This window comes from Bombina bombina, chromosome 3, assembly GCF_027579735.1.
Source record: "Bombina bombina isolate aBomBom1 chromosome 3, aBomBom1.pri, whole genome shotgun sequence".
In the NCBI taxonomy this organism is placed as follows: domain Eukaryota; kingdom Metazoa; phylum Chordata; class Amphibia; order Anura; family Bombinatoridae; genus Bombina; species Bombina bombina.
In genome coordinates, this window is record NC_069501.1 from 948,364,140 (window position 1) to 948,389,632 (window position 25,493).

Below are 25,493 nucleotides of genomic sequence, written 5' to 3' on the forward strand. Positions count from 1 at the left end.
ACCTTCAAACTAGCTTATGTGTTCCCGCCGTTTCCTCTCATCCCCAGGCTGGTAGCCAGGATCAATCAGGAGAGGGCGTCGGTGATCTTGATAGCTCCTGCGTGGCCACGCAGGACTTGGTATGCAGATCTGGTGAATATGTCATCGGCTCCACCTTGGAAGCTACCTTTGAGACGAGACCTTCTTGTTCAGGGTCCGTTCGAACATCCGAACCTGGTTTCACTCCAGCTGACTGCTTGGAGATTGAACGCTTGATCTTATCGAAGCGAGGGTTCTCAGATTCTGTTATCGATACTCTTGTTCAGGCCAGAAAGCCTGTAACTAGAAAGATTTACCACAAAATTTGGAAAAAATATATCTGTTGGTGTGAATCTAAAGGATTCCCTTGGGACAAGGTTAAGATTCCTAAGATTCTATCCTTCCTTCAAGAAGGATTGGAAAAAGGATTATCTGCAAGTTTCCTGAAGGGACAGATTTCTGCCTTGTCTGTGTTACTTCACAAAAAGCTGGCAGCTGTGCCAGATGTTCAAGCCTTTGTTCAGGCTCTGGTTAGAATTAAGCCTGTTTACAAACCTTTGACTCCTCCTTGGAGTCTCAATTTAGTTCTTTCAGTTCTTCAGGGGGTTCCGTTTGAACCCTTACATTCCGTTGATATTAAGTTATTATCTTGGAAAGTTTTGTTTTTAGTTGCAATTTCTTCTGCTAGAAGAGTTTCAGAATTATCTGCTCTGCAGTGTTCTCCTCCTTATCTGGTGTTCCATGCAGATAAGGTGGTTTTACGTACTAAACCTGGTTTTCTTCCAAAAGTTGTTTCTAACAAAAACATTAACCAGGAGATTATCGTACCTTCTCTGTGTCCGAAACCAGTTTCAAAGAAGGAACGTTTGTTGCACAATTTGGATGTTGTTCGCGCTCTAAAATTCTATTTAGATGCTACAAAGGATTTTAGACAAACATCTTCTTTGTTTGTTGTTTATTCCGGTAAAAGGAGAGGTCAAAAAGCAACTTCTACCTCTCTCTCTTTTTGGATTAAAAGCATCATCAGATTGGCTTACGAGACTGCCGGACGGCAGCCTCCCGAAAGAATCACAGCTCATTCCACTAGGGCTGTGGCTTCCACATGGGCCTTCAAGAACGAGGCTTCTGTTGATCAGATATGTAGGGCAGCGACTTGGTCTTCACTGCACACTTTTACCAAATTTTACATGTTTGATACTTTTGCTTCTTCTGAGGCTATTTTTGGGAGAAAGGTTTTGCAAACCGTGGTGCCTTCCATTTAGGTGACCTGATTTGCTCCCTCCCTTCATCCGTGTCCTAAAGCTTTGGTATTGGTTCCCACAAGTAAGGATGACGCCGTGGACCGGACACACCTATGTTGGAGAAAACAGAATTTATGTTTACCTGATAAATTACTTTCTCCAACGGTGTGTCCGGTCCACGGCCCGCCCTGGTTTTTTTTTTTTTAATCAGGTCTGATAATTTATTTTCTTTAACTACAGTCACCACGGTACCATATGGTTTCTCCTATGCAAATATTCCTCCTTAACGTCGGTCGAATGACTGGGGTAGGCGGAGCCTAGGAGGGATCATGTGACCAGCTTTGCTGGGCTCTTTGCCATTTCCTGTTGGGGAAGAGAATATCCCACAAGTAAGGATGACGCCGTGGACCGGACACACCGTTGGAGAAAGTAATTTATCAGGTAAACATAAATTCTGTTTTTCCATCAAACTAATCCCCAGAGGCAAGGTAGGGCCACAGCAGATTGCTGTGGCACAGTGCTGTAGTTTGCTAACCGGTTGTCAGCTTTAGGTTGCTCCGGTTCGGGCATTAAGGGGCTAATTGACTTGAAATTTGCTGTGCAATCATTCCAAAGCATTAAGATCGTGTGGTAAAAATTTCAGAAAGATTGGATAATTTTTTAAGATTTATCTATGCATTTTAAAGATCTATGCATTTTAAAGATCTATGCATTTTAAAGATCATGTTGTTTCACTTAAAAATGTAGCCCAAGATGATTCTTTGACAGAAGGTAACGAGGATAGCCCACCATCCTCTCCCCATGTGTCGACACCAGTTACGCCCGCGCAAGCGATGCCTAGTACCTCTAGCGCATTGGCCCCTATTACATTACAACAATTAGCAGCAGTCATGGATAATTCTCTTGCGGCATTTTTATCCAAACTGCCAGTTTTTCCTAAAAAGCGTGATAGCTCGGTTTTAAGAACAGAGTATGAGCAATCAAGCTTTGGAGGGTTTATCTGTTGTACCCTCACAACACTCTGAAGTGACGGTGAGGGATGTGCTGTCCGAGGGAGAAATTTTTGACACAGGAAAGGTTTCTCAGCGGGCAGAATCAGATTCCTTAGCGTTTAAATTTAAGCTGGAACACCTCCGCGTGCTGCTTAAGGAGGTTTTAGCTACGCTTGATGATTGCGACCCCATGGTGGTCCCAGAGAAATTGTGTAAAATGGACAAATACCTAGAAGTCCCTGTATACACTGATGCGTTTCCAATCCCGAAGAGGGTGGCGGATATTGTGGATAGGGAGTGCGAGAGACCAGGTGTACCCTTTGTTCCCCCCCTATCTTTAAGAAAATGTTCCCCATAACTGATCCCAGGCGGGACGCATGGCAGACGGTCCCTAAGGTAGAGGGGGCAGTTTCAACACTAGCCAAGCGCACAACCATACCAATTGAAGACAGTTGTGCTTTCAAAGATCCTATAGATAAAAAATTAGAAGGTTTACTAAAGAAAATATTTGTTCAACAAGGTTTCCTTCTCCAACCTATTGCCTGCATTATTCCTGTAACTACTGCAGCGGCTTTCTGGTTTGAGGCGCTGGAGGAGTCGCTCCAGACGGAGACCTCATATGACGAAATTATGGATAGAATTAAGGCTCTAAAGCTGGCTAATTCTTTTATCACAGGTGCCGCTTTGCAATTAGCTAAGTTAGCGGAAAAAATTCTGGTTTTGCCATCATGGCGCGCAGAGCGCTTTGGCTTAAATCATGGTCGGCCGATGTGTCGTCTAAAACAAAGTTACTGAATATTCCTTTCAAGGGAAAGACCCTTTTCGGGCCCGAGTTGAAAGAGATTATTTCGGATATCACTGGGGGGGAAGGGCCATGCCCTCCCACAAGATAGGCCTTTTAAGGCTAAAAACAAGGCTAAGTCGTCAAAATTTCTCACTCGGGGGAGTGGGAACTCCACCCGGAGGTATTTGCTCAGCTGACTCCACTTTGGGGCATTCCAGAGTTGGACCTGATGGCGTCCCGTCAGAACACCAAACTTCCTCTTTACGGATCCAGGTCCAGAGACCCCAAGGCGGCATTGATAGATGCTCTAGTAGCACCTTGGTCCTTCAATCTGGCCTATGTCTTTCCACCGTTTCCCCTTCTCCCTCGGCTGGTAGCCAGAATCAAACAGGAGAAGGCCTCTGTAATTCTGATATCGCCTGCTTGGCCACGCAGGACTTGGTATGCAGACCTAGTGGACATGTCATCTGTTCCACCATGGACACTGCCAATGAGGCAGGATCTTCTAATACAGGGTCCATTCAAGCATCCAAATCTAGTTTCTCTGCAGCTGACTGCTTGGAGATTGAACGCTTAATTCTATCCAAGCGTGGGTTCTCTGAATCAGTCATAGATACTCTGATCCAAGCTAGAAAACCTGTCACCAGGAAAATTTACCATAAGATATGGCGGAAATATCTTTTGTTGGTGTGAATCCAAGGGTTACTCGTGGAGTAAGATTAGGATTCCAAGGATATTGTCTTTTCTCCAAGAAGGATTGGAGAAAGGTTTATCAGCTAGTTCCTTAAAGGTGCAGATATCCGCTCTGTCTATCCTTTTACACAAGCATCTGACAGAAGTACCAGATGTTCAAGCGTTTGCACAGGCTTTAGTCAGAATCAAGCCTGTCTATAAACATGTGGCTCCTCCATGGAGTCTAAATTTAGTTCTTTCAGTTCTTCAAGGGGTTCCGTTTGAACCTTTACATTCCATAGATATTAAGTTATTATCTTGGAAAGTTTTGTTTTTGGTAGCTATATCTTCTGCTCGAAGAGTTTCAGAATTGTCTGCTTTGCAGTGTAATTCACCTTATCTGGTGTTCCATGCAGATAAGGTAGTTTTGCGTACCAAACCTGGTTTTCTTCCTAAAGTTGTTTCTAATAAGAACATTAACCAGGAAATCATTGTTCCTTCTCTGTGTCCTAATCCAGCTTCTAAGAAGGAACGGCTTTTACACAATCTTGATGTGGTTCGTGCTTTGAAATTCTATTTACAAGCAACTAAGGATTTCAGACAAACATCATCTTTGTTTGTTGTCTATTCTGGTAAGAGGAGAGGTCAAAAAGCTACGGCTACCTCTCTTTCCTTCTGGTTGAAAAGCATCATCCGATTGGCTTATGAGACTGCTGGGCAGCAGCCTCCTGAACGAATTACAGCTCATTCCACCAGAGCTGTGGCTTCCACTTGGGCCTTCAAGAATGAGGCTTCTGTTGAACAGATTTGTAAGGCAGCGACTTGGTCTTCACTGCATACTTTTGCCAAATTTTACAAATTCGATACTTTTGCTTCTTCTGAGGCTATTTTTGGGAGAAAGGTTTTGCAAGCAGTGGTGCCTTCCGTTTAGGTTACCTGTCTTGTTCCCTCCCTTCATCCGTGTCCTAAAGCTTTGGTATTGGTATCCCACAAGTAAGGATGAATCCGTGGACTGGATGCACCTTGCAAGAGAAAACAGAATTTCTTCTGTTATGTGTGATCAGTCCACGGGTCATCATTACTTCTGGGATATTATCTGCTCCCCTACAGGAAGTGCAAGAGGATTCACCCAGCAGAGTTGCTATATAGCTCCTCCCCTCTACGTCACCTCCAGTCATTCTCTTGCACCCAAAGACTAGATAGGAGGTGTGAGAGGACTATGGTGATTATACTTAGTTTTTAGAACTTCAATCAAAAGTTTGTTATTTTACAATAGCACCGGAGCGTGTTATTACCTCTCTGGCAGAGTTTGAAGAAGAATCTACCAGAGTTTTTCTTATGATTTTAACCGGAGTAGTTAAGATCATATTGCTGTTTCTCGGCCATCTGAGGGAGGTAAAAACTTCAGATCAGGGGACAGCGGGCAGTTGAATCTGCATTGAGGTATGTAGCAGTTTTTATTTTCTGAATGGAATTGATGAAAAAATCCTGCCATACCGTTATAATGAACATGTATGTATGCTTTACACTTTAGTATTCTGGAGATGGTATTACACCGGAATTACTCTGTAAAAGTACATTTAAACCTTTTATTAGGTATTTTTCATGTTAAACGTTTTTGCTGGAATGTAGAATCGTTTGCATTAATGAGGTACTGAGTGAATAAATATTTGGGCATTATTTTTCCACTTGGCAGTTTGCTTGTGTTAATTATGACAGTTTCGTTTCTCTCTCACTGCTGTGTGTGAGAGGGAGGGGCCGTTTTTGGCGCTCTTTGCTACGCATCAAAAATTCCCAGTCAGTTTTTCTGCATGATCCGGTTCATCTCTAACAGAACTCAGGGGTCTTCAAACTTCTTTGAAGGGAGGTAGATTCTCTCAGCAGAGCTGTGAGACTTATATAGTGACTGTGATTTAAAACGTTGCTCTGTAATTTTTATGTTTAAAATTTAATTAGTGTTATTTTACTAATGGGAACAAACCTTTGCTAAAAAGTGTGTTGTTTGTTAAGAGTGATGCTATAACTGTTTTTCAGTTCATTATTTCAACTGTCATTTAATCGTTTAGTGCTTCTTGAGGCACAGTACGTTTTTATTAAATAAAATTGCAACCGAGTTGCATGTTTATTGCTAGTGTGTTAAACATGTCTGATTCAGAGGAAGATACCTGTGTCATTTGTTCCAATGCCAAGGTGGAGCCCAATAGAAATTTATGTACTAACTGTATTGATGCTACTTTAAATAAAAGCCAATCTGTACAAATTGAACAAATTTCACCAAACAGCGAGGGGAGAGTTATGCCGACTAACTCGCCTCACGTGTCAGTACCTGCATCTCCCGCCCGGGAGGTGCGTGATATTATGGCGCCTAGTACATCTGGGCAGCCATTACAGATAACATTACAAGATATGGCTACTGTTATGACTGAAGTTTTGGCTAAATTACCAGAACTAAGAGGCAAGCGTGATCACTCTGGGGTGAGAACAGAGTGCGCTGATAATTCTAGGGCCATGTCTGATACTGCGTCACAGCTTGCAGAGCATGAGGACGGAGAGCTTCATTCTGTAGGTGACGGTTCTGATCCAAACAGATTGGATTCAGATATTTCAAATTTTAAATTTAAATTGGAAAACCTCCGTGTTTTACTAGGGGAGGTCTTAGCAGCTCTCAACGATTGTAACACTGTTGCAATACCAGAGAAAATGTGTAGGTTGGATAAATACTTTGCGGTACCGGCGAGTACTGACGTTTTTCCTATACCTAAGAGATTAACTGAAATTGTTACTAAGGAGTGGGATAGACCCGGTGTGCCGTTCTCACCCCCTCCAATATTTAGAAAGATGTTTCCAATAGACGCCACCACACGGGACTTATGGCAAACGGTCCCTAAGGTGGAGGGAGCAGTTTCTACTTTAGCTAAGCGTACCACTATCCCGGTGGAGGATAGTTGTGCTTTTTCAGATCCTATGGATAAAAAATTAGAGGGTTACCTTAAGAAAATGTTTGTTCAACAAGGTTTTATATTACAACCCCTTGCATGCATCGCGCCGATCACGGCTGCGGCAGCATTTTGGATTGAGTCTCTGGAAGAGAACCTTAGTTCAGCTACGCTGGACGACATTACGGACAGGCTTAGAGTCCTTAAACTAGCTAATTCATTTATTTCGGAGGCCGTAGTACATTTAACCAAACTTACGGCTAAGAATTCAGGATTCGCCATTCAGGCACGTAGGGCGCTGTGGCTAAAATCCTGGTCGGCTGATGTAACTTCTAAGTCCAAATTACTTAATATACCCTTCAAGGGGCAAACTTTATTTGGGCCCGGTTTGAAAGAAATTATTGCTGACATTACAGGAGGTAAGGGCCACGCTCTACCTCAAGACAAAGCCAAAGCTAGGGCTAGACAGTCTAATTTTCGTCCCTTTCGGAATTTCAAAGCAGGAGCAGCGCCAACTTCCACTGCACCAAAACAGGGAGGAGCTGTTGCTCGTTACAGACAAGGCTGGAAGCCTAACCAGTCCTGGAACAAGGGCAAGCAGGCCAGTAAACCTGCTGCTGCCCCAAAGACAGCATGAACCGAGGGCCCCCGATCCGGGACCGGATCTAGTGGGGGGCAGACTTTCTCTCTTCGCCCAGGCTTGGGCAAGAGATGTCCAGGATCCCTGGGCGCTAGAGATCATATCTCAGGGATACCTTCTAGACTTCAAATTCTCTCCCCCAAGAGGGAGATTTCATCTGTCAAGGTTGTCAACAAACCAAATAAAGAAGGACGCGTTTCTACGCTGTGTACAAGATCTATTATTAATGGGAGTGATCCATCCGGTTCCGCGGTCGGAACAAGGACAAGGGTTTTACTCAAACCTGTTTGTGGTTCCCAAAAAAGAGGGAACTTTCAGGCCAATCTTGGATTTAAAGATCCTAAACAAATTCCTAAGAGTTCCATCGTTCAAAATGGAAACTATTCGGACAATCTTACCCATGATCCAAGAGGGTCAGTACATGACCACAGTGGATTTAAAGGATGCTTACCTTCACATACCGATTCACAAAGATCATTACCGGTATCTAAGGTTTGCCTTCTTAAACAGGCATTACCAGTTTGTAGCCCTTCCATTCGGATTGGCTACGGCTCCAAGAATCTTTACAAAGGTTCTGGGTGCCCTTCTGGCGGTACTAAGACCGCGTGGAATTTCGGTAGCTCCGTACCTAGACGACATTCTGATACAAGCTTCAAGCTTTCAAACTGCCAAGTCTCATACAGAGTTAGTTCTGGCATTTCTAAGGTCGCATGGATTGAAAGTGAACGAAAAGAAGAGTTCTCTCTTTCCTCTCACAAGAGTTCCATTCTTGGGGACTCTTATAGATTCTGTAGAAATGAAGATTTATCTGACAGAAGACAGATTAACAAAGCTTCTAAATGCATGCCGTGTCCTTCATTCCATTCAACTCCCGTCAGTAGCTCAATGCATGGAGGTGATCGGCTTAATGGTAGCAGCAATGGACATAGTTCCCTTTGCACGCCTACATCTCAGACCGCTGCAATTGTGCATGCTGAGTCAGTGGAATGGGGATTACTCAGATTTGTCCCCCACTCTGAATCTGGATCAAGAGACCAGAAACTCTCTTCTATGGTGGCTTTCTCGGCCACATCTGTCCAGGGGGATGCCGTTCAGCAGGCCGGACTGGACAATTGTAACAACAGACGCCAGCCTTCTAGGTTGGGGCGCTGTCTGGAATTCTCTGAAGGCTCAGGGACAATGGAGTCAGGAGGAAAGTCTCCTGCCAATAAACATTCTGGAATTGAGAGCAGTTCTCAATGCCCTTCTAGCTTGGCCCCAGTTAAAGACTCGGGGGTTCATCAGGTTTCAGTCGGACAACATCACGACTGTAGCTTACATCAACCATCAAGGAGGGACAAGAAGCTCCCTAGCAATGATAGAAGTATCAAAGATAATTCGCTGGGCAGAGTCTCACTCTTGCCACCTGTCAGCAATCCACATCCCGGGAGTGGAGAACTGGGAGGCGGATTTCTTGAGTCGCCAGACTCTTCATCCGGGGGAGTGGGAACTTCATCCGGAGGTCTTTGCCCAAATACTTCGACGTTGGGGCAAACCAGAGATAGATCTCATGGCGTCTCGCCAGAACGCCAAACTTCCTCGCTACGGATCCAGATCCAGGGATCCGGGAGCGGTTCTGATAGATGCTTTGACAGCACCTTGGAACTTCAGGATGGCTTATGTGTTTCCACCCTTCCCACTGCTTCCTCGATTGATTGCCAAAATCAAACAGGAGAGAGCATCAGTGATTCTAATAGCGCCTGCATGGCCGCGCAGGACTTGGTATGCAGATCTAGTGGACATGTCATCCTGTCCGCCTTGGTCTCTACCTCTAAGACAGGACCTTCTGATTCAGGGTCCATTCAAACATCAAAGTCTAACTTCTCTGAAGCTGACTGCTTGGAAATTGAACGCTTGATTTTATCAAAACGTGGTTTTTCTGAGTCGGTTATTGATACCCTGATACAGGCTAGGAAGCCTGTTACCAGAAAGATTTACCATAAAATATGGCGTAAATACCTATACTGGTGTGAATCCAAAGATTACTCCTGGAGTAAGGTTAGGATTCCTAGGATATTGTCTTTTCTACAAGAAGGTTTAGAAAAGGGTTTATCGGCTAGCTCATTAAAGGGACAGATCTCAGCTCTGTCCATCTTGTTACACAGGCGTCTGTCAGAAAATTCAGACATCCAGGCCTTTTGTCAGGCTTTAGCTAGGATCAAGCCTGTGTTTAAAACTGTTGCTCCGCCATGGAGTTTAAACTTAGTTCTTAACATTTTACAGGGTGTTCCGTTTGAACCCCTTCATTCCATTGATATAAAATTGTTATCTTGGAAAGTTCTATTTTTAATGGCTATTTCCTCGGCTCGAAGAGTCTCTGAGTTATCAGCCCTACATTGTGATTCTCCTTATCTGATCTTTCACTCAGACAAGGTAGTTCTGCGTACTAAACCTGGGTTCTTACCTAAGGTAGTCACTAACAGGAATATCAATCAAGAGATTGTTGTTCCATCCTTGTGTCCAAATCCTTCTTCAAAGAAGGAACGTCTTCTACACAATCTGGATGTAGTTCGTGCCCTCAAGTTCTACTTGCAGGCAACTAAAGATTTTCGCCAAACTTCTTCCCTGTTTGTCGTTTATTCTGGACAGAGGAGAGGTCAAAAAGCTTCTGCTACCTCTCTCTCTTTTTGGCTTCGTAGCATAATACGTTTAGCCTATGAGACTGCTGGACAGCAGCCTCCTGAAAGAATTACAGCTCATTCCACTAGAGCTGTGGCTTCCACTTGGGCCTTTAAGAATGAGGCCTCTGTTGAACAGATTTGCAAGGCTGCAACTTGGTCTTCGCTTCATACTTTTTCCAAATTTTACAAATTTGACACTTTTGCTTCTTCGGAGGCTATTTTTGGGAGAAAGGTTCTTCAGGCAGTGGTTCCTTCTGTATAATGAGCCTGCCTATCCCTCCCGTCATCCGTGTACTTTTGCTTTGGTATTGGTATCCCAGAAGTAATGATGACCCGTGGACTGATCACACATAACAGAAGAAAACATAATTTATGCTTACCTGATAAATTCCTTTCTTCTGTTGTGTGATCAGTCCACGGCCCGCCCTGTTTTTTAAGGCAGGTACATATTTTTTAAATTATAATTCAGTCACCACTACACCCTTGGTTTCTCCTTTCTCGTTGGTCTTTGGTCGAATGACTGGAGGTGACGTAGAGGGGAGGAGCTATATAGCAACTCTGCTGGGTGAATCCTCTTGCACTTCCTGTAGGGGAGCAGATAATATCCCAGAAGTAATGATGACCCGTGGACTGATCACACAACAGAAGAAAGGAATTTATCAGGTAAGCATAAATTATGTTTTATGCTTACCTGATAAATTATTTTCTCTTGCGGTTTATCCAGTCCACGGCCCGCCCTGGCAATTAAGTCAGGTTAAAATTTCTTGTTTAAACTACAGTCACCACTGCACCCTATGGTTTCTCCTTTTTCTCCTAACCGTCGGTTGAATGACTGGGGGGCAGAGCCAGAGGGGGAGCTATATGGACAGCTTTGCTGTGTGCTCTCTTTGCCACTTCCTGTAGGGAATGAGAATATCCCACAAGTAAGGATGAATCAGTGGACTGGATACACCGCAAGACAAATTAATTTATCAGGTAAGCATAAATTCTGTTTTTTATAGCTAAGTGTCAAGTAAACATCTCTAAGATTAATATTATAAAAATATGCAGGGTTGGGTCTAATCTATGTTACTTGTTCATCAAGAATAGACTTAATAGCTTTTACTGCTGGATTTTGTAGGCATTTGGAATACAAGAAGATAGCAAACTACATTTTGGTACATTGGTCAAGACTAGCCATTGAGGAGATATCTTACTAGTGTAACCCAAATCATATGTCTTGGCCTAGTATCATATATAGGTATATATCTAGGAATCTAGAATGTGGGTCTCAAATTGTTTGACACTAGGGTCATAAGTGTTGACCACCATGCACAAGTGAGTAATTAACCTCACATTAAAAGGCTCGTCCCGCTGTCTCGGCCGATTAGCAGGACCAGCTTTGAGTTACATAAATGGGGTAACAAAATAACAGGTGGTATAGCATAATGACTCCTGTATCTATAGATATCCTCCTTAGATAGGGTAAAATACACTTGTAGTTTGGTACCAGCATCTGATAATAATATGCCAAAGGACTGTTATGTACTGTAGGATATATGCGCTATATCTGGAGCTAAGGGCCTACATTAGGAAGGTAAGACTCCAAGGTAAACTGAACCAAGAACTATACACATTTCAACAGAGATAAACCTAACTTATTATCATAATATTACACATTTTACCATGCCTGCTCTGTCATTATTCTCATACGAGAAGAGGGTTCATGGAATTGTAACACTTGTTTCCAAGGGGAGGCTAGCATAGACATTAGGAAAGTTTGCAGTTGTGTAATATAGGCACCGCTATGAAACATATGGACTCTACTGTACAACTTATAATTAGTAATGATATTACCCTCCCAGATAGTGTTAGTATTCCCAGATGTATTTAGAGCATTGGACTAAAAAACTAAAACTTGTACAGCTAACCTTAGTAACAATAAACAGGGCCAACCTTTACAATAAACATTTGGAGTGACCTATATGAGCATATTCCAGTATACAGAAGCTTCCAACAAACACTCTAGCTTGCTGCTATCATACATTAAAGAGTACTGTAGTAGCATATGTAGTAAGGTACTATGGGTCAAATATATATAATGTAATGACCAAGGGTGTAGAATTCACCACATGATAGGCCTTAAAGCCTGACTGCAAGGCTCACATATTTGAAGACAGTTATGGTTCAGAGTATACTTATGAGGACTAGAAAGGTCAATCTGTGGTCTCAAAAGTCTCATAATGGAAATAAGTCACATGAAAGTAAGCTTTGTCTCAAAACGGATCAGTGTAGTCTCCAGACCTGGTTGGATATACATGAGGAATAGGTTACAGTGGACTATAAATGTATTTATCTCCCTTGACAATGGGTGCTTAGTTCCTACAATTCTGGCATAAGTATTATCTTCTTTATTAGCAGAAAATTGAAAGAATTATAAAAAATATTACATTAACTATCTATTAACTGTTTATAACTAATTGTTTTGCTAATTGATGAAAGTTTATAGACATCAGATCTCTAGATCATCTTTAGCTCTTTGGCAGGGGTGGATATATGTTAAGGTAGTCGGATACATTGAGTTAGTAGCTTTCATATATTCTAATGCCGCTATGAAATATAGGACATCTATTATAAGCCATAGTAAGGGATATTCAGTAGGTTAGCAATGTGGCACGAGAGATGTTAGCCCACCCTAACTCTCAGAAAAGATGTTCAGGTCAGTCAGATAATAAAAGGACTCCGTGGGTCTCTCCCGAGGTGTCATGTTCCAGTGTATATGCACTCAGGACACAGACCCTCGGGGCAGTGGTAGGGAATTGGAGACACTGACCCAGGGAAGGGTATCCTGGACATCGATAGATGATATTCTGTGATTCATAGTTGCAAGAAGTTATTGTAGAAGTCATGGAGAGTAAAACATATGTATACAATATATTCTGGCTTTAATGGAAACGTAACTTGATAACGTGACTTATAGTTGATATGAGTAGCTGTATGATTCATGAGTGAAAATATAGCAATGTAAGATGTTCAGGCTTCAGAGTAAACTGGTAGAAGATTGTGACTCATAGATGCAAAGAGTTGCTGCAGGTTCACAGGACATAATATTATTTAGAGCTGTATGTCTGAGTAATAAGCCAAGCAGCACAGGTGATAGACAAATTGCAAGTTTAAGGCATTAAATACTGTTTGTGCATATATTGGAGAATCACAGGAAAGCTGTTTAACTGAACACATAGATGCAGAGTTCTGAATATATTAATATATTTGCAGGAGGATAATGCAGCTATGACAACTTGTAGCAGTGAATAGTTATAACGTTCTGAGTATGATGCTGTTGTAGCAACTAGAATGTGCTACTTAGCAAACTGTGAACTTATTATAAATTACAAGTATGCATTTGGTTATAATCAGAGTCCAGGAAACAAAATGGGAATTATAAGGATAGTTGAGATTAGATGATTTTAAGCTTAGTTAAAAGGAAAGGCTGTAGTTTGAATATGCTGGTAAAATTCATACTGGAACAGTCACAGACCTCTGTTGTTCTGGAAAAAAACTTCAAAGCTAATGCGATGCACATTAGGGCTGAGATGATTTAAAAAGAGTCTGAGGGAATCAGGTGCATGAATGATTAATTTCGCAGGTAAGTTGAATGCAGATACTCCCCAAACAGTATGATTGTCAGTAGCAGGGAAGGCAGTCTTAAAGGGACAGTGTTATCAGGCAGGCATATATTTTCAGGTATCAAAAGATCTTGAAAATGTAGTCCACATGAGAATGCTTGAATGTAACATACAATGAGCTTCCAACCACGGAATCATCCTTAGGATTGATAGGCGAATGTACTTCATGACAGATGACCATGTACACAGCCAATGAAAAGGCACCCAGTCCTTGACATATGAATAGGCTTTTCTCAACTTCAGAAATAGAGATGCAGCATTCTGGATTGTAAACCAGATTATCTACTTTTGGATCTGAGATTTGAGTACCCTCAGAATTAACCTCTTGGCTGAGGATTAGATATACTCCAAAAGAAAAAGCTATAGCCACTTCTAACCCAATAGCAGGGCTTTCTTGAAAGTAGGAGATATGAGTGTAAAGTGCAAGATTTGGCCAGTTCTTGCCATCTTCTGGTTCAATATCAAATGTGTCCTTACTGGATTCAGAATCAAAGGTGTCCTCACTAGGATCAGGTATAGGAATACCTATTATGGGGGCAGGTTCAGGAATGTCCTCACTAAGATCAGGTAAAGGAATGCCCACACCAGGGCAATGTTCAGGAATATCCTCAGTAGGATCAGGTAAAGGAATGCCCACATCAGGGCAAGGTTCAGGATTATCCTCAGTAGGATTAGGTAAAGAAATGCCCATGCCAGGGCAAGGTTCAGGAATATCCTCAGTAGGAAGGATCATGTAAAGTAATGCCCATGCCAGGGCAAGGTTCAGGAATATCCTCAGTAGGATCAGGTAAAGTAATGCCCATGCCAGGGCAAGGTTCAGGAATATCCTCAGTAGGATCAGGTAAAGAAATGCCCACTACAGGGCATAGTTCAGGAATGCCCACACCAGGGCAAGGTTTGAGGACAGAAGAACTGAGGACAGGCGTGCCAACGTCAAGGCTTTGTTCATAGACAAGAGGCTTGAAGACTGGTATGCCCTCATTAGGGTTAGAAACATGAGTGTTCAAATTTGGGACAGTTGCTGAGATACTTGTACTGGGATCAGGCTCAACTATAGAAAGATAACCCACTTTAGAGCCAGGAACCATACTCTCTTCTGAGCAGAGGGCAAGACTTTCTTTAGGGTTCACAAACGAAGAATTTACAAGACCCACTTTAAAGCCAAGAACCATACTCTCTTCTGAGCAGAGGGCATGGCTATCTTCAGGATCAAGTATTATTACACCCATTTCCGGGTTAAACAAAGGAATACCCATACCAGGGTCAAAAACAGGAGAGTCCACCTTGATGCAAGGTTTAGTAGTATCATCATGGGAAACAGGGACAGGAATGGCCACTGGGGAACTTTGTTGAAAAAATTAAGTACATGTTTCAGGTTCTAAAATGGTCACTTTTGGACTAGGTTCAATAACTTTAGTACATGATTCAGGGTCAATAACTTCCACTTGGGAACTAGGTTCAATAATATCCTCACAGGGTTCAGTTTCAGGAATTCCTGTACAGGGAACAGATGTAGTGGAAAATGTAGGTTGATGCGAAGTATCTCTCAAGAAAAACATTTTTTTCTTAGATGCATTAACAGAAGAACTTTGTAAAGGTGGCATGTACTGAAATATGCCACTCTCGGTTAGATGCAGAGGAATTGTGACACAAGATTCTGACTGAGACGTTTTCTGGGGTTCAGCAGGCATACTTATTTGAGTTTGAATTTCAGGGCTAAATTTTCTCCAGGGACTACCTCTGGGAAAACTGAAAGGTTGCATATCTGGAACAAAGTGATCTTTTGCTTCTAGCACAGGGTTTACAGACATTGAGGCAGCATGAGAGAGATGTAAGGAATAAGCATTTGAAAGCAATGTTTGTAATTGAGTTTGAGAAGACAAACCATTATGCGCTTCAAAAACAGACTGATGGCGACTACATCCAGCTTGGTGTGGAGAGTATCATGAGGCAAGAGAGGATCTGGCACAACAGAAACTGAAATAGGAGATTCAGGCTGAGATTCCTCTTTACACTTCTGAGTTTCTGTAGGCAGAAAGATTTTCTTTTTCTTTTTTTTAGAGAGCTTAGATAACTGAGATTTCTTCCCAATATGAAGCTTCTTAGGGTATTACCACTGTGGCCTGGAGTACCTTATATCAGTTTGAGAACAGAAATTCTCTTCATCACTGGATGCATAATTCTGAGATAAAACATTAGCATAGTTCTTGAGGGGACCATTTCTCCAAACAGTCTGTAAACCAGAAGTATCTTCTTCCAGCTCTGAATCTGTCCAATATATAGAATCCCTGGGAATATCAGAAATAGGAAGATCAGTATTTCCATGAGAGGTTTCATGATGGGAGCTGTCTGCAACATCTGTATTGTAAATATAGCACCCCAGGATGTCATTATAGCCAATAGGTTGAGGTTTTGTCTGATTTTGTGGAGAATTAAAGTTGCGCTTATACCAGTCTAATGCCAGTTCAGCTGGATCTGTGAAGTCATCCTCCTCATTGACATATTCAGACTCAGAGTCAGTATCACCAGGATGGGAATCACAGACAGGAGGAGCATGGTATTCTGGAACAGTAGTCCTTTCTCTTTAAATCTTTAAAGATCTGATTTTTTTTTTCCTGCTGAATCTATGGATACATTCTCTTCATTTTCATAGTCTGATTCAGAATCAGTTTTACAAAAATGGAAATCACAAACATGAGGAGTAGAGGATACTCAAGAATGGGAGTATTGTGTCTTTATATTTTTAAAAGTATGAAAATCTTCTGTTTTTCCTCTTTGGGATAGCTTGGGTCTGAGATAGTTTGTAAATTTATTTATTTTTCCCGGGTCAGTGCATTCACTACCACTGTGTGGTCCTTTTTTAGGCATTAGATTTCTGTCATGTTCCGGTGTATTATGTTTAGGACACAGACCCTCGGGGCAGTGGTAGGGAATTGGAGACACTGACCCCTGACCCGGGTAAGAGTATCCTGGACGTGGATAGATGATATTCTGTGATTTATAGTTGTAAGAAGTTATTGTAGAATTAATGGAGAGTAAAACATATGTATACAATATATTCTGGCTTGAATGGAAACATAAATTGATACTGTGACGTATAATTAATAGGAGTAGCTGCAGGATTCATGAGTGAAAATATATCAATGTAAGATATTCAGGCTTCATAGTAAACTGGTAGAAGATTGTGACTCATAGATGCAAAGAGTTGCTGCAGGTTCACAGTACATAATATTATTTAGAGCTGTATGTCATAGTAATAAGCAGAGCAACACATGTGATAGACACATTTCAAGTTTAAGGCATTAAAAACTGTTTGTGCATATATTGGAGAATTACAGGAAAGCTGTTTAACTGAACACATAGATGCAGAGTTCTGAATATATTAATATATTTTCAGGAGGATATTTCAGCTATGACAACTTGTAGCAGTGAATAGTGATAAACTTCTGAGTATGATGCTGTTGTCAATTAGAGAGTGATTATAACCAAATGCATACTTGTAATTTAGAATAAATTCAGAGTTTGCTAACTAGGAAAATAGGAACTATACGTATACTTACGATTAGATGATTTTAAGCTTAGCTGGCCAGTCACAGACTGGAATAAAACTTCAAAGCTAATGCAATGCACATTAGGCCTGAGATGATTTAAAAAGAGGCTGAGGGAATCAGGTGCATGAAGGATTAATTAATTTGGCAGGTAAGCTGAATGCAGATACTCCCCAAATAGTATGATTGTCAGTAGCAGGGAAGGCAGTCTTAAAGGCACAGTGATATCAGGCAGGCATATGTTACACAAGGCAGGGTGTAACTAGGGCTGTTTTCTGAATCTCCATAGGCTCCTTCGGATTCCCCCGAGACTTCACTACAACGATCTGTGGACCAAGGCTTCTTAAGGCAGAGTGCTGAGGCTTACAGCTCCATTGGTCTGGAGCATTCCCACATTCCGGGTAAGTTGGTTGTGAGTCAGTTAAAGGATACGTGGATGTGGGAGAGCTTATAATATCAGAGCTCACCTCAGTTGTCCTGGAATGCCCATGTTGCTTGTCAGATGCGATTATGTCGCCTGTAATCGCCCCTCTCCACTGGTCTTAATTGTGATCAGATTCCCACACAGCAGCTAAGTCCCCCTCAGGCTGTGGATGTTTTGTTTCAAATGTTTCCCATTCCATCGGTCCATCCTCTGGTTTTAGGGATAGGGCGCTTTCTGGAGCTTTCAGTATATCGTACTGTATTTCTGCACTCTTAGCTCCTTCCCACGCCGCCACCATGCTAACCTTGAGCCTTGAGGGATGGTTATACATTAGGCAGTCTAGTGTCTCCACTAAGTTGGGGTTCAAAGGTTCCATTTTATGGCTACCTTATCTCTCCTGACTCCTTACAAGCCCACCAGCTTTTTGCATAGGAAATTTGTTGCATGAGCTGGAAGATGGCTGCTCCTTGGATGTCCCGGTACAGAGCCCCACAAAATATGTGCAATCTCTCTACCTGCATATGTCTCCTAATCTTTGGGCTTCTTATTCTTGTTCCTTGGGTCTTTAGTCACACTATTTCTGCAAATTGAGCATAACTGAACGGTCAAATATATGGTTAAAGGTAATATATAGCCGGAGTTATACTAGCATGCGACCGTTCAGTTTCAGAGCTTGCTCCACCCTCCTTGTCGGAAGATATTTAATCCTTTTATGGGTACTTTTCATGTCAATCTCTTTAATAGAGTAATGGTGGCTTTTAGCAGTTAGAAGGTGGCAAAGTGGTCCTTGCTTTACTTCTAACATTATTGCTACCCCTCAATAGAAAACCAGGGTCGGTTACTCTGTTTTTTCTTTTTCTACAGGTCATCTGTCAGAAATTGGTAGATTCTGACATACCTGTGTAGCTGTACCTGCCCTGCAGCTAAAGCTCCAAAGGTAAGTGCTTATTCCCTTCTAGGTGGTTAATTCCCTTGTTTTCACAGTGGAGCCTAAAGAAAGTTAAAATATCTTCATAGTTGGGATTTCTTTGAAGGGCAGCAGGTACGGGGAGTGTGTGTAAGATGCCGACAACAATTGGGTTGCACGGAGCTAAAGTAGAAATGGAATTTTATTTATAGCTCTAAATCTCTCTCTCCTAAACACAGATCTATCTCTCTCCCCCACAAAAACGCAAGTGAGGAGAGGGAGGGAGATTCACACTGGTCAGAGTCAATATTTACTAATATTGACATGATCAGACAAATGGAATATTTTATTATTAAAAAATTTAATTATAGGGGCAAGCTCAGATTGGATGACCCTAGCCAGCCCCTATGATGAGGCAGGTTAGGGACACCCCCAGATGCCCCATGATGCACTGGGCATCACCATCTTTGAAGCTACATGGGGGAGAGGGGCTATATGGGGCTATTTTATTAAGAAATATATATATATATATATATATATATATATATATATATAATATTTTTTTATTTGGATGATATTTTACCAAGTGCCTCGACCCACCGATTGCTGGGCTCCACGTGGAGTGAAACCGGAAGTGATCGATCCATGGGAGCGATCTAAATGGAGCCTGGCAGTCAGGAACAGTATTGCAGGATGCCTCAACATTGAGGCATCACTGCAATACTGTTTGAGCGGCTGGAGGCTAGTACTCTGAAAGGTCAGATTTCTGCGTTGTCTATTTTGTTGCATAAGCGTTTGGGCGGATGTGCCAGACGTGCAATTTTTTTTTCAGGCCTTAGTTAGGATCAGGCCTGTGTTTAAGCCCGTTACTCCTCTCTGGAGTCTTAACCTTGTTCTTAGAGTTTTACAGCGGGCTCCGTTAGAACCTATGCATTCCTTTGATATTAAGATGTAATCTTGGAAGGTTTTCTTTCTTGTTGCTATTTCTTCTGCTCTGAGAGTTTTGTAACTCTCGGCTCTGCAGTTTGATTCTCCTTATCTTATTTTTCATTCTGATAAGGTGGTTCTACGTACTAAATTAGGTTTCCTACCTAAGGTTGTTTCAAACAAGAATATAAATCAGGAGATCATGGTTCCTTCTTTGTGTCCTAATCCTTCTCCTAAGGAGCGTTTGTTGCACAACCTAGATGTTGTGCGTGCATTGAAGTTTTATCTTCATGCGACTAAGGACTTTCGTCAGTCTTCTGTTTTGTTTGTTTTTCTGGGAAGCACAAGGGTCAGAAAGCTACGGCTACTTATCTTTCTTTTTGGCTAAGGAGTATTATTTGTTTGGCCTATGAGACTGCTGGATAGCAACCTCCTGAGAGAATCACTGCTCATTCCACGATGACAGTTTCTTCTTCCTGGGCATTTAAAAATGAAGCTTCTGTGGAACAGATTTGCAAGGCTGCAACTTGTTCCTCTTTGCATACTTTTTCAAAGTTTTATAAATTTGATACTTTTGCCTTGGCTGAGGCTTCTTTTGGGAGAAGGGTTCTTCAGGCAGTGGTGCCTTCTGTTTAGGTCTACCTGTCTTGTCCCTCTCTTATCTGTTTTCTCTAGCTTGGGTATTGATTCCCACTAGTAATTGATGATTCTGTGGACTCACCATATCTTAGGAAAGAAAACATAATTTATGCTTACCTGATAAATTTTCTTATGGTGAGTCCACAGCCCACAGTTATTTTTTCTAAAACCTCAGGCACCTCTACACTTTTGTGTTATCTTTTTTTTCCATTTTTCCTTTGGCCGAATGACTGGGGATTTTGGGTAAGGGAAGTGACATATATAGCAGCTTTGCTGTAGTGCTCTTTGCCTCCTGCTGGCCAGGAGTGATATTCCCACTAGTAACTGATGAGTCCGTGGACTCACCATATCTGGAAAGAAATAAATGTATCAGGTAAGCATAAATTATGTTTTTTCTTTGTTTGAAAAAGCAGGAATAAAAGCTTAGGAGCCGGCTCATTTTTTGGTTCAGAACCCTGGATAGCGCTTGCTAAACCTATAATTGGCCGGCTCCTAAGCTTTCATTCCTGCTTTTCAAATAAAGATACAAAGAGAACAAAGAACAATTGATAATGGGAGTACATTAAAAAGTTGCTTAAAATTGCATCATTTGTCTGAATCATGAAAGAAAAATGTGGGTTTAGAATCCCTTTTAAGACGTATGTAGAATAATCCAAAGCATTAGAAGCCAGAATTACTTTTCTTGGCTACCTGGTTTGTAGATTTGCCAAGCCTTGCTTTAGGGTTAAAAAAAAGTCTACTGTATGTTGTTTTGAATTTGAAGTGAGATTTATTTATTTTTTAAAGCATTTTGATTGCATTAGAAAATTTCCATAATCCATAAGTATGAAAAACAGTAATTGTGGCATTCAAATAGTATTAAATCGAGTTTATTAGGGCTGTATGGTTTGTAATAAGAACGTGGAACACTGGGAAACTTTGCAGGGTAGAATATTTATATGTAATTTGTGAAGTACTATTTTTGTAGAAAGGATTTTAGGGAATAGCATTTGCTTCCTTTTAGTGTAGTAGACATAAATATAATAATATTTTAAGAATATCTGTTGTACACTATCCCAGGTATTATCTAAGCTTAAAGGGACAGTCTAGTCAAAATTAAACTTTCATGATCCAGATAGGGCATGCAATATTAAACAACTTTCCAATTTACTTTTAGCAAATTTGCTTTGTGTTCTTGGAATTCTTTGTTAAAAGTTAAACTTATGTAGGCTCATAAACTGATTGCTAAGCTGTTGAAGACCGTGTCTTATCTCAGAACATTTTGACAAAATTTCACAGTTAGAGAGTGCTAGTTCATGTGTTTCATATAGATAACATTGCCCTCTCTCCCATGACGTCAGCACTGATTGCCTAAAATGCAATGTTTGTCAAAAAAACTGAGATAAGGGGGCAGTCTGCAGAGTTTTATATACAAGGTAATCACCGAGGTAAAAAGTGTATTAATATAAAAGTGTTGGTTATGCAAAACTGGGGAATGGGTAATAAAGGGATTATATATATTTTCAAACAATAAACATTTTCAAGTAGACTGTCCCTTTTTAATGATGTAGGAAAAGGAGCTTGCTGGTTTGTGCTCCTCCTGTGCCACTCTGAAAAAAGATATGGCCATTCAAGAGCAGGCTCTGGTGAGGTATGCATAAATCACTGGCCGTATCCTTATCTGAAACAGCATTGTAGAGGGGTGCAATGGGGGGGGGGGGGGGGGATATTCAGGAACACAAACTTTGTGTATTAATCCCTTTTATAAAAGAAGTAGGTTGCTTAAAGGGACAGTTTACTCAAAAATGTTCTCCCCTTTAATTTGTTCCCAACGATCCACTTTACCTGCTGGAGTGTATTAAATTGTTTACAAGTAGCTCCTTTACCCTTATATTGGCATTTGAAATTGTTAATTTAGCATGTGGTATCCCCACCTATTCTGAAAGTTTGTGGCCGCGCGTACCAACTATAGATAAGCTTTGTAAACACAGCCAGCAGAAGAAATTACACTCCCAGTCGGATATAGCAGAGATAAGGTAATACAATGTTGATTTTCCATTGTTCTCTCAAAGTACTGGTGATTGTTTTAAGGACAGATATAAGATAAAGAAGCAGGTATATGTGCACAATGTGATACAGTAATGAGATCTGATTATACCTACAAGCTCAACCCATTTTATTAGGTTGTGGCTTCAAAACACAAAATCAGAGCTTTAATATACACAAATAAGCCTTAAAAAGCTAATTTTCAGAAATTTTTTACTCTGCAGTTGGTAAAAAAAAGCAATTGTAAACACATTAAGGGAAAAACTATTTTACAGTTTTTTTCTTTAAAATACAATATTCTGGTAAGCCCCTTTAAAATACAATATTCTGGTAAGCGCATTTTATTTTTACTCTACAAAGGTCCCTTTAAGTGCAGTCAGTACAGTTTAAATGACCAGCATTTGATATCTAGTGTATTTATTTAATGTTATCATTAAATATGGGGGGGGGGGGGCAGCTGGTGTAGTCAAGCATTTCTGTGTTACCCTTAGTATCAAAGGCTTGAGTGCCAAATTAGTAGGAGTTGGTCTAATGTATTATTGTTTCAAGCAAGAGTATTTTACTTTGTAGACTAGCAACAGTTTAACTTTTTTGGGACCAGCACCTTACTTACTCTTCTGATGTATGTGAAAACCAGGCAGCTGCTATTACTTGACTTACTATTCCAACAGTCCCTTCACAGCATTGCTCTTCTTGTTATGATTCCTTGATTTATTTATTTTTTTATTAAAACAAAATGGCAAAATACAAAGCAAGCAACATTTTGGGCTCTCATGCCCTTAATCATGCTTATCAATTACACGTGTGCGATCCCTTTTAAATCTTTAATGTAACCCATTATATGCAATATCCCATGCTTTAGAGTGTATACATTGTGCTGGTCTCAAAGTGGAACTGTTGCTAGTCTTTGCTGCAAAGATTACGTACACCTGAAGTTGTAAGAATTGTGAAGTTGAGGTGAAAAATTACTTAAAGGGACAGTACGCTGTAAAATTGTTTTTCCATAAATGTATTTTAAATGACTTGTTATACCAACTGCAGAGTATAAAATATTTGAGAAATTGCATTTTCGGGTTTGTGTATCTGAAGTAGCTGGTTTTGTGCTTTGAAACCACAGCCTATTACAATGGGTTGAGCTTCAGGTAATATCAGATCTCATTATGTTATCACTTTTATGTACACAGACTTGCTTCCTTATCTTATATTTGTCTGGAACACCAAAGCTCAATACATAGAGAGAACAATGGAAAATTATCATTTTATTACTTAACTATCATGCCCCCACTGAGGGTGTAATCTCTTCTACTGGCTGTGTTTACTTAGGCTTGTCAATAGCATATATGCCAGTATCAAAACTTTCAGTATAGGTTGGGAAACCACAAGCTAAATCAGCTATTTCAAATGCTGAAATATGTGTAAAGGAGCTACTTGCAACCAATTTAATACACTCTAGCAGGTAAAAAGGATCATTGGGAATAATTTAAAGGGGAGAAAGTTTTTGGGTGAACTGTCCCTTTAAGGCGGATGGCACTAAGGTTTTTACCTATACAGACAATGAGGCAGCACGAATAACTTTGAGAGGGTCAAGAGACTTAATAAAATCTGTACCAGTAGAGGATCATAATTAAGAATATAAAGGATTGACGTGAAAAAAATAATATTTGGGAGCTTAAATTTTATAGCGACAAACAGGATTACCTGTGGGGTAACAGTGAAGAAGAGTTGAGCTGTGAAGTAATAGTTGGAGTAATTTGTAGACTAAGTATCGTTGCTACCCCAAAAACACAGGGTTTCACATAGTGCATTGACCCCATATAACACTTTCAGAATAACTAATATAATAGGTAATACTCTCCATGATTTGCTTTGTTTATATGGTGATGAACACATAGATGCCTCGTGTGATTGGCTCATACATGTGCATTACTATTTCTTCAACAAATGATATATAAAGAATGACGCAAATTAGATAATAGAAGTAAATTGGAATGTTGTTTTAAACTGTATACTATGTCTGAATCATGAAAGATTTTTATTTGTTTGGGTTTCATGTCCCTTTTAAGACATTATTCTCAGACTAAATTACCCCAGCATTATACACTACAATAGTCCTTTAAAATAAGTTATGAAACAGAATTCCATACTTGCCTGACACCCAAAAGCTTGTTAAGCTAATAGATTAGTCCATTAGTAGGTATGAAGGCTTACATAGCACAGAAATGCTGTAAACTGTTGGGTAAAATCAGCTCATTTCTAGTGACAGATGACATTGGAAATCTTTAAAATGACCTTGAGTACTCCATGTCATTTTTGTCCATCATATCCCATGGTAACACAATTTATAAATGTTTCCTTGTGTGAGAATACGTTTGTGTGCATTCATACGGTGTTGCTTCAATATTTCATACCCACTATTATTTAGTGATTTTCACGCAGTGGTATATTTGATTTTATTCACATGTAATAAAGTATTCAATCAATTTTTGTCTGTTTACAGGCGGATCTCCTTACCTAGCGATGAAAATAAATGAAGCCAAGGACCTAATGGACTCTAGCACCAAGCATTAAGAAATATCAATTAATTTATATTTAGATACATATTGTATTAACTATTCCATTTTATTATTTGTATTTGTTCTGATAAATGGTGTTATGAAAAGCGCATATATATTTTGTTTTCTATTCCACTGCTAGTCAGAAACTGTATTTGATCAATTCTAGCAATTTTAATTAATTTCAGTATAATTATTTTTAATTAGTGATGTGGTTACGTTATGAAATACTTGTTAAATGTATTTTGAGAGATTGTGAAAATAAGCATAAGACAGACTTTTAGTTTGTTTAATGATATTATGTCTAACATAAAACAAAAACCATACATAAAAAATGGAATCTATTTTACTATCCAGATTTTTATTTTTCATCAGTTTGTATCGGTGCCAAGGCAAATACATTATGCTGTAACCTTGGCAGACTCATAAGAGCAGCAGTAAAGCAGGAGCAATGGATGCTTCATCAAATTGTGTGCCTGGATCCCAGCTGTTGTAATAAGGGCTATCAGCTGACTTTGCAATCATTTGTGCCTTTGGTCTGCGTCCGATGCAATGCACGTTCACTTGATGTGCAAATGAATAAATATGTAAGAAAATGTTTTATTTGCTGTCAGCGTTTCCGTGGTTTTACTTTTCAATAGCTACTGTATCAATGGAACAATAAAACTAATAAACAACCCCAGCACAGTAGCTGCAATAGAAGAATCGGTTTTACTTGTCAGAGCTGCTTAATGTACAGCTATATACATGCAATATATTTTTCTTCAAAAGTTTATATGTTCATTAAATAATCACAGATTTGAATTGGGTATAAGTCAGAAGTGGACAAAGGATGATCTCAATTCTGTGTTTGAAAATTCAGC

General features: G+C 40.4%; 1 protein-coding gene across 2 annotated transcripts in view; it reads left to right on the top strand.

Moving 5' to 3' along the window:
• The window catches only part of DNAJC15 (DnaJ heat shock protein family (Hsp40) member C15), a 156,188-nt gene extending 130,950 nt beyond the window's left edge, over window positions 1–25,238 (top strand). The window contains exons 6-7 of one of the 2 annotated variants that reach the window (XM_053707977.1): window positions 17,446–17,557; window positions 24,576–25,238. In XM_053707977.1, coding sequence (XP_053563952.1) covers window positions 17,446–17,516 — 71 coding nt within the window. In that variant the 3' untranslated portion in view covers window positions 17,517–17,557; window positions 24,576–25,238. The remainder of the gene's footprint in view (window positions 1–17,445; window positions 17,558–24,575) is intronic. The other variant, XM_053707976.1, reaches the window with a different exon arrangement.
• The last annotated feature ends 255 nt before the right edge of the window (window positions 25,239–25,493 follow it).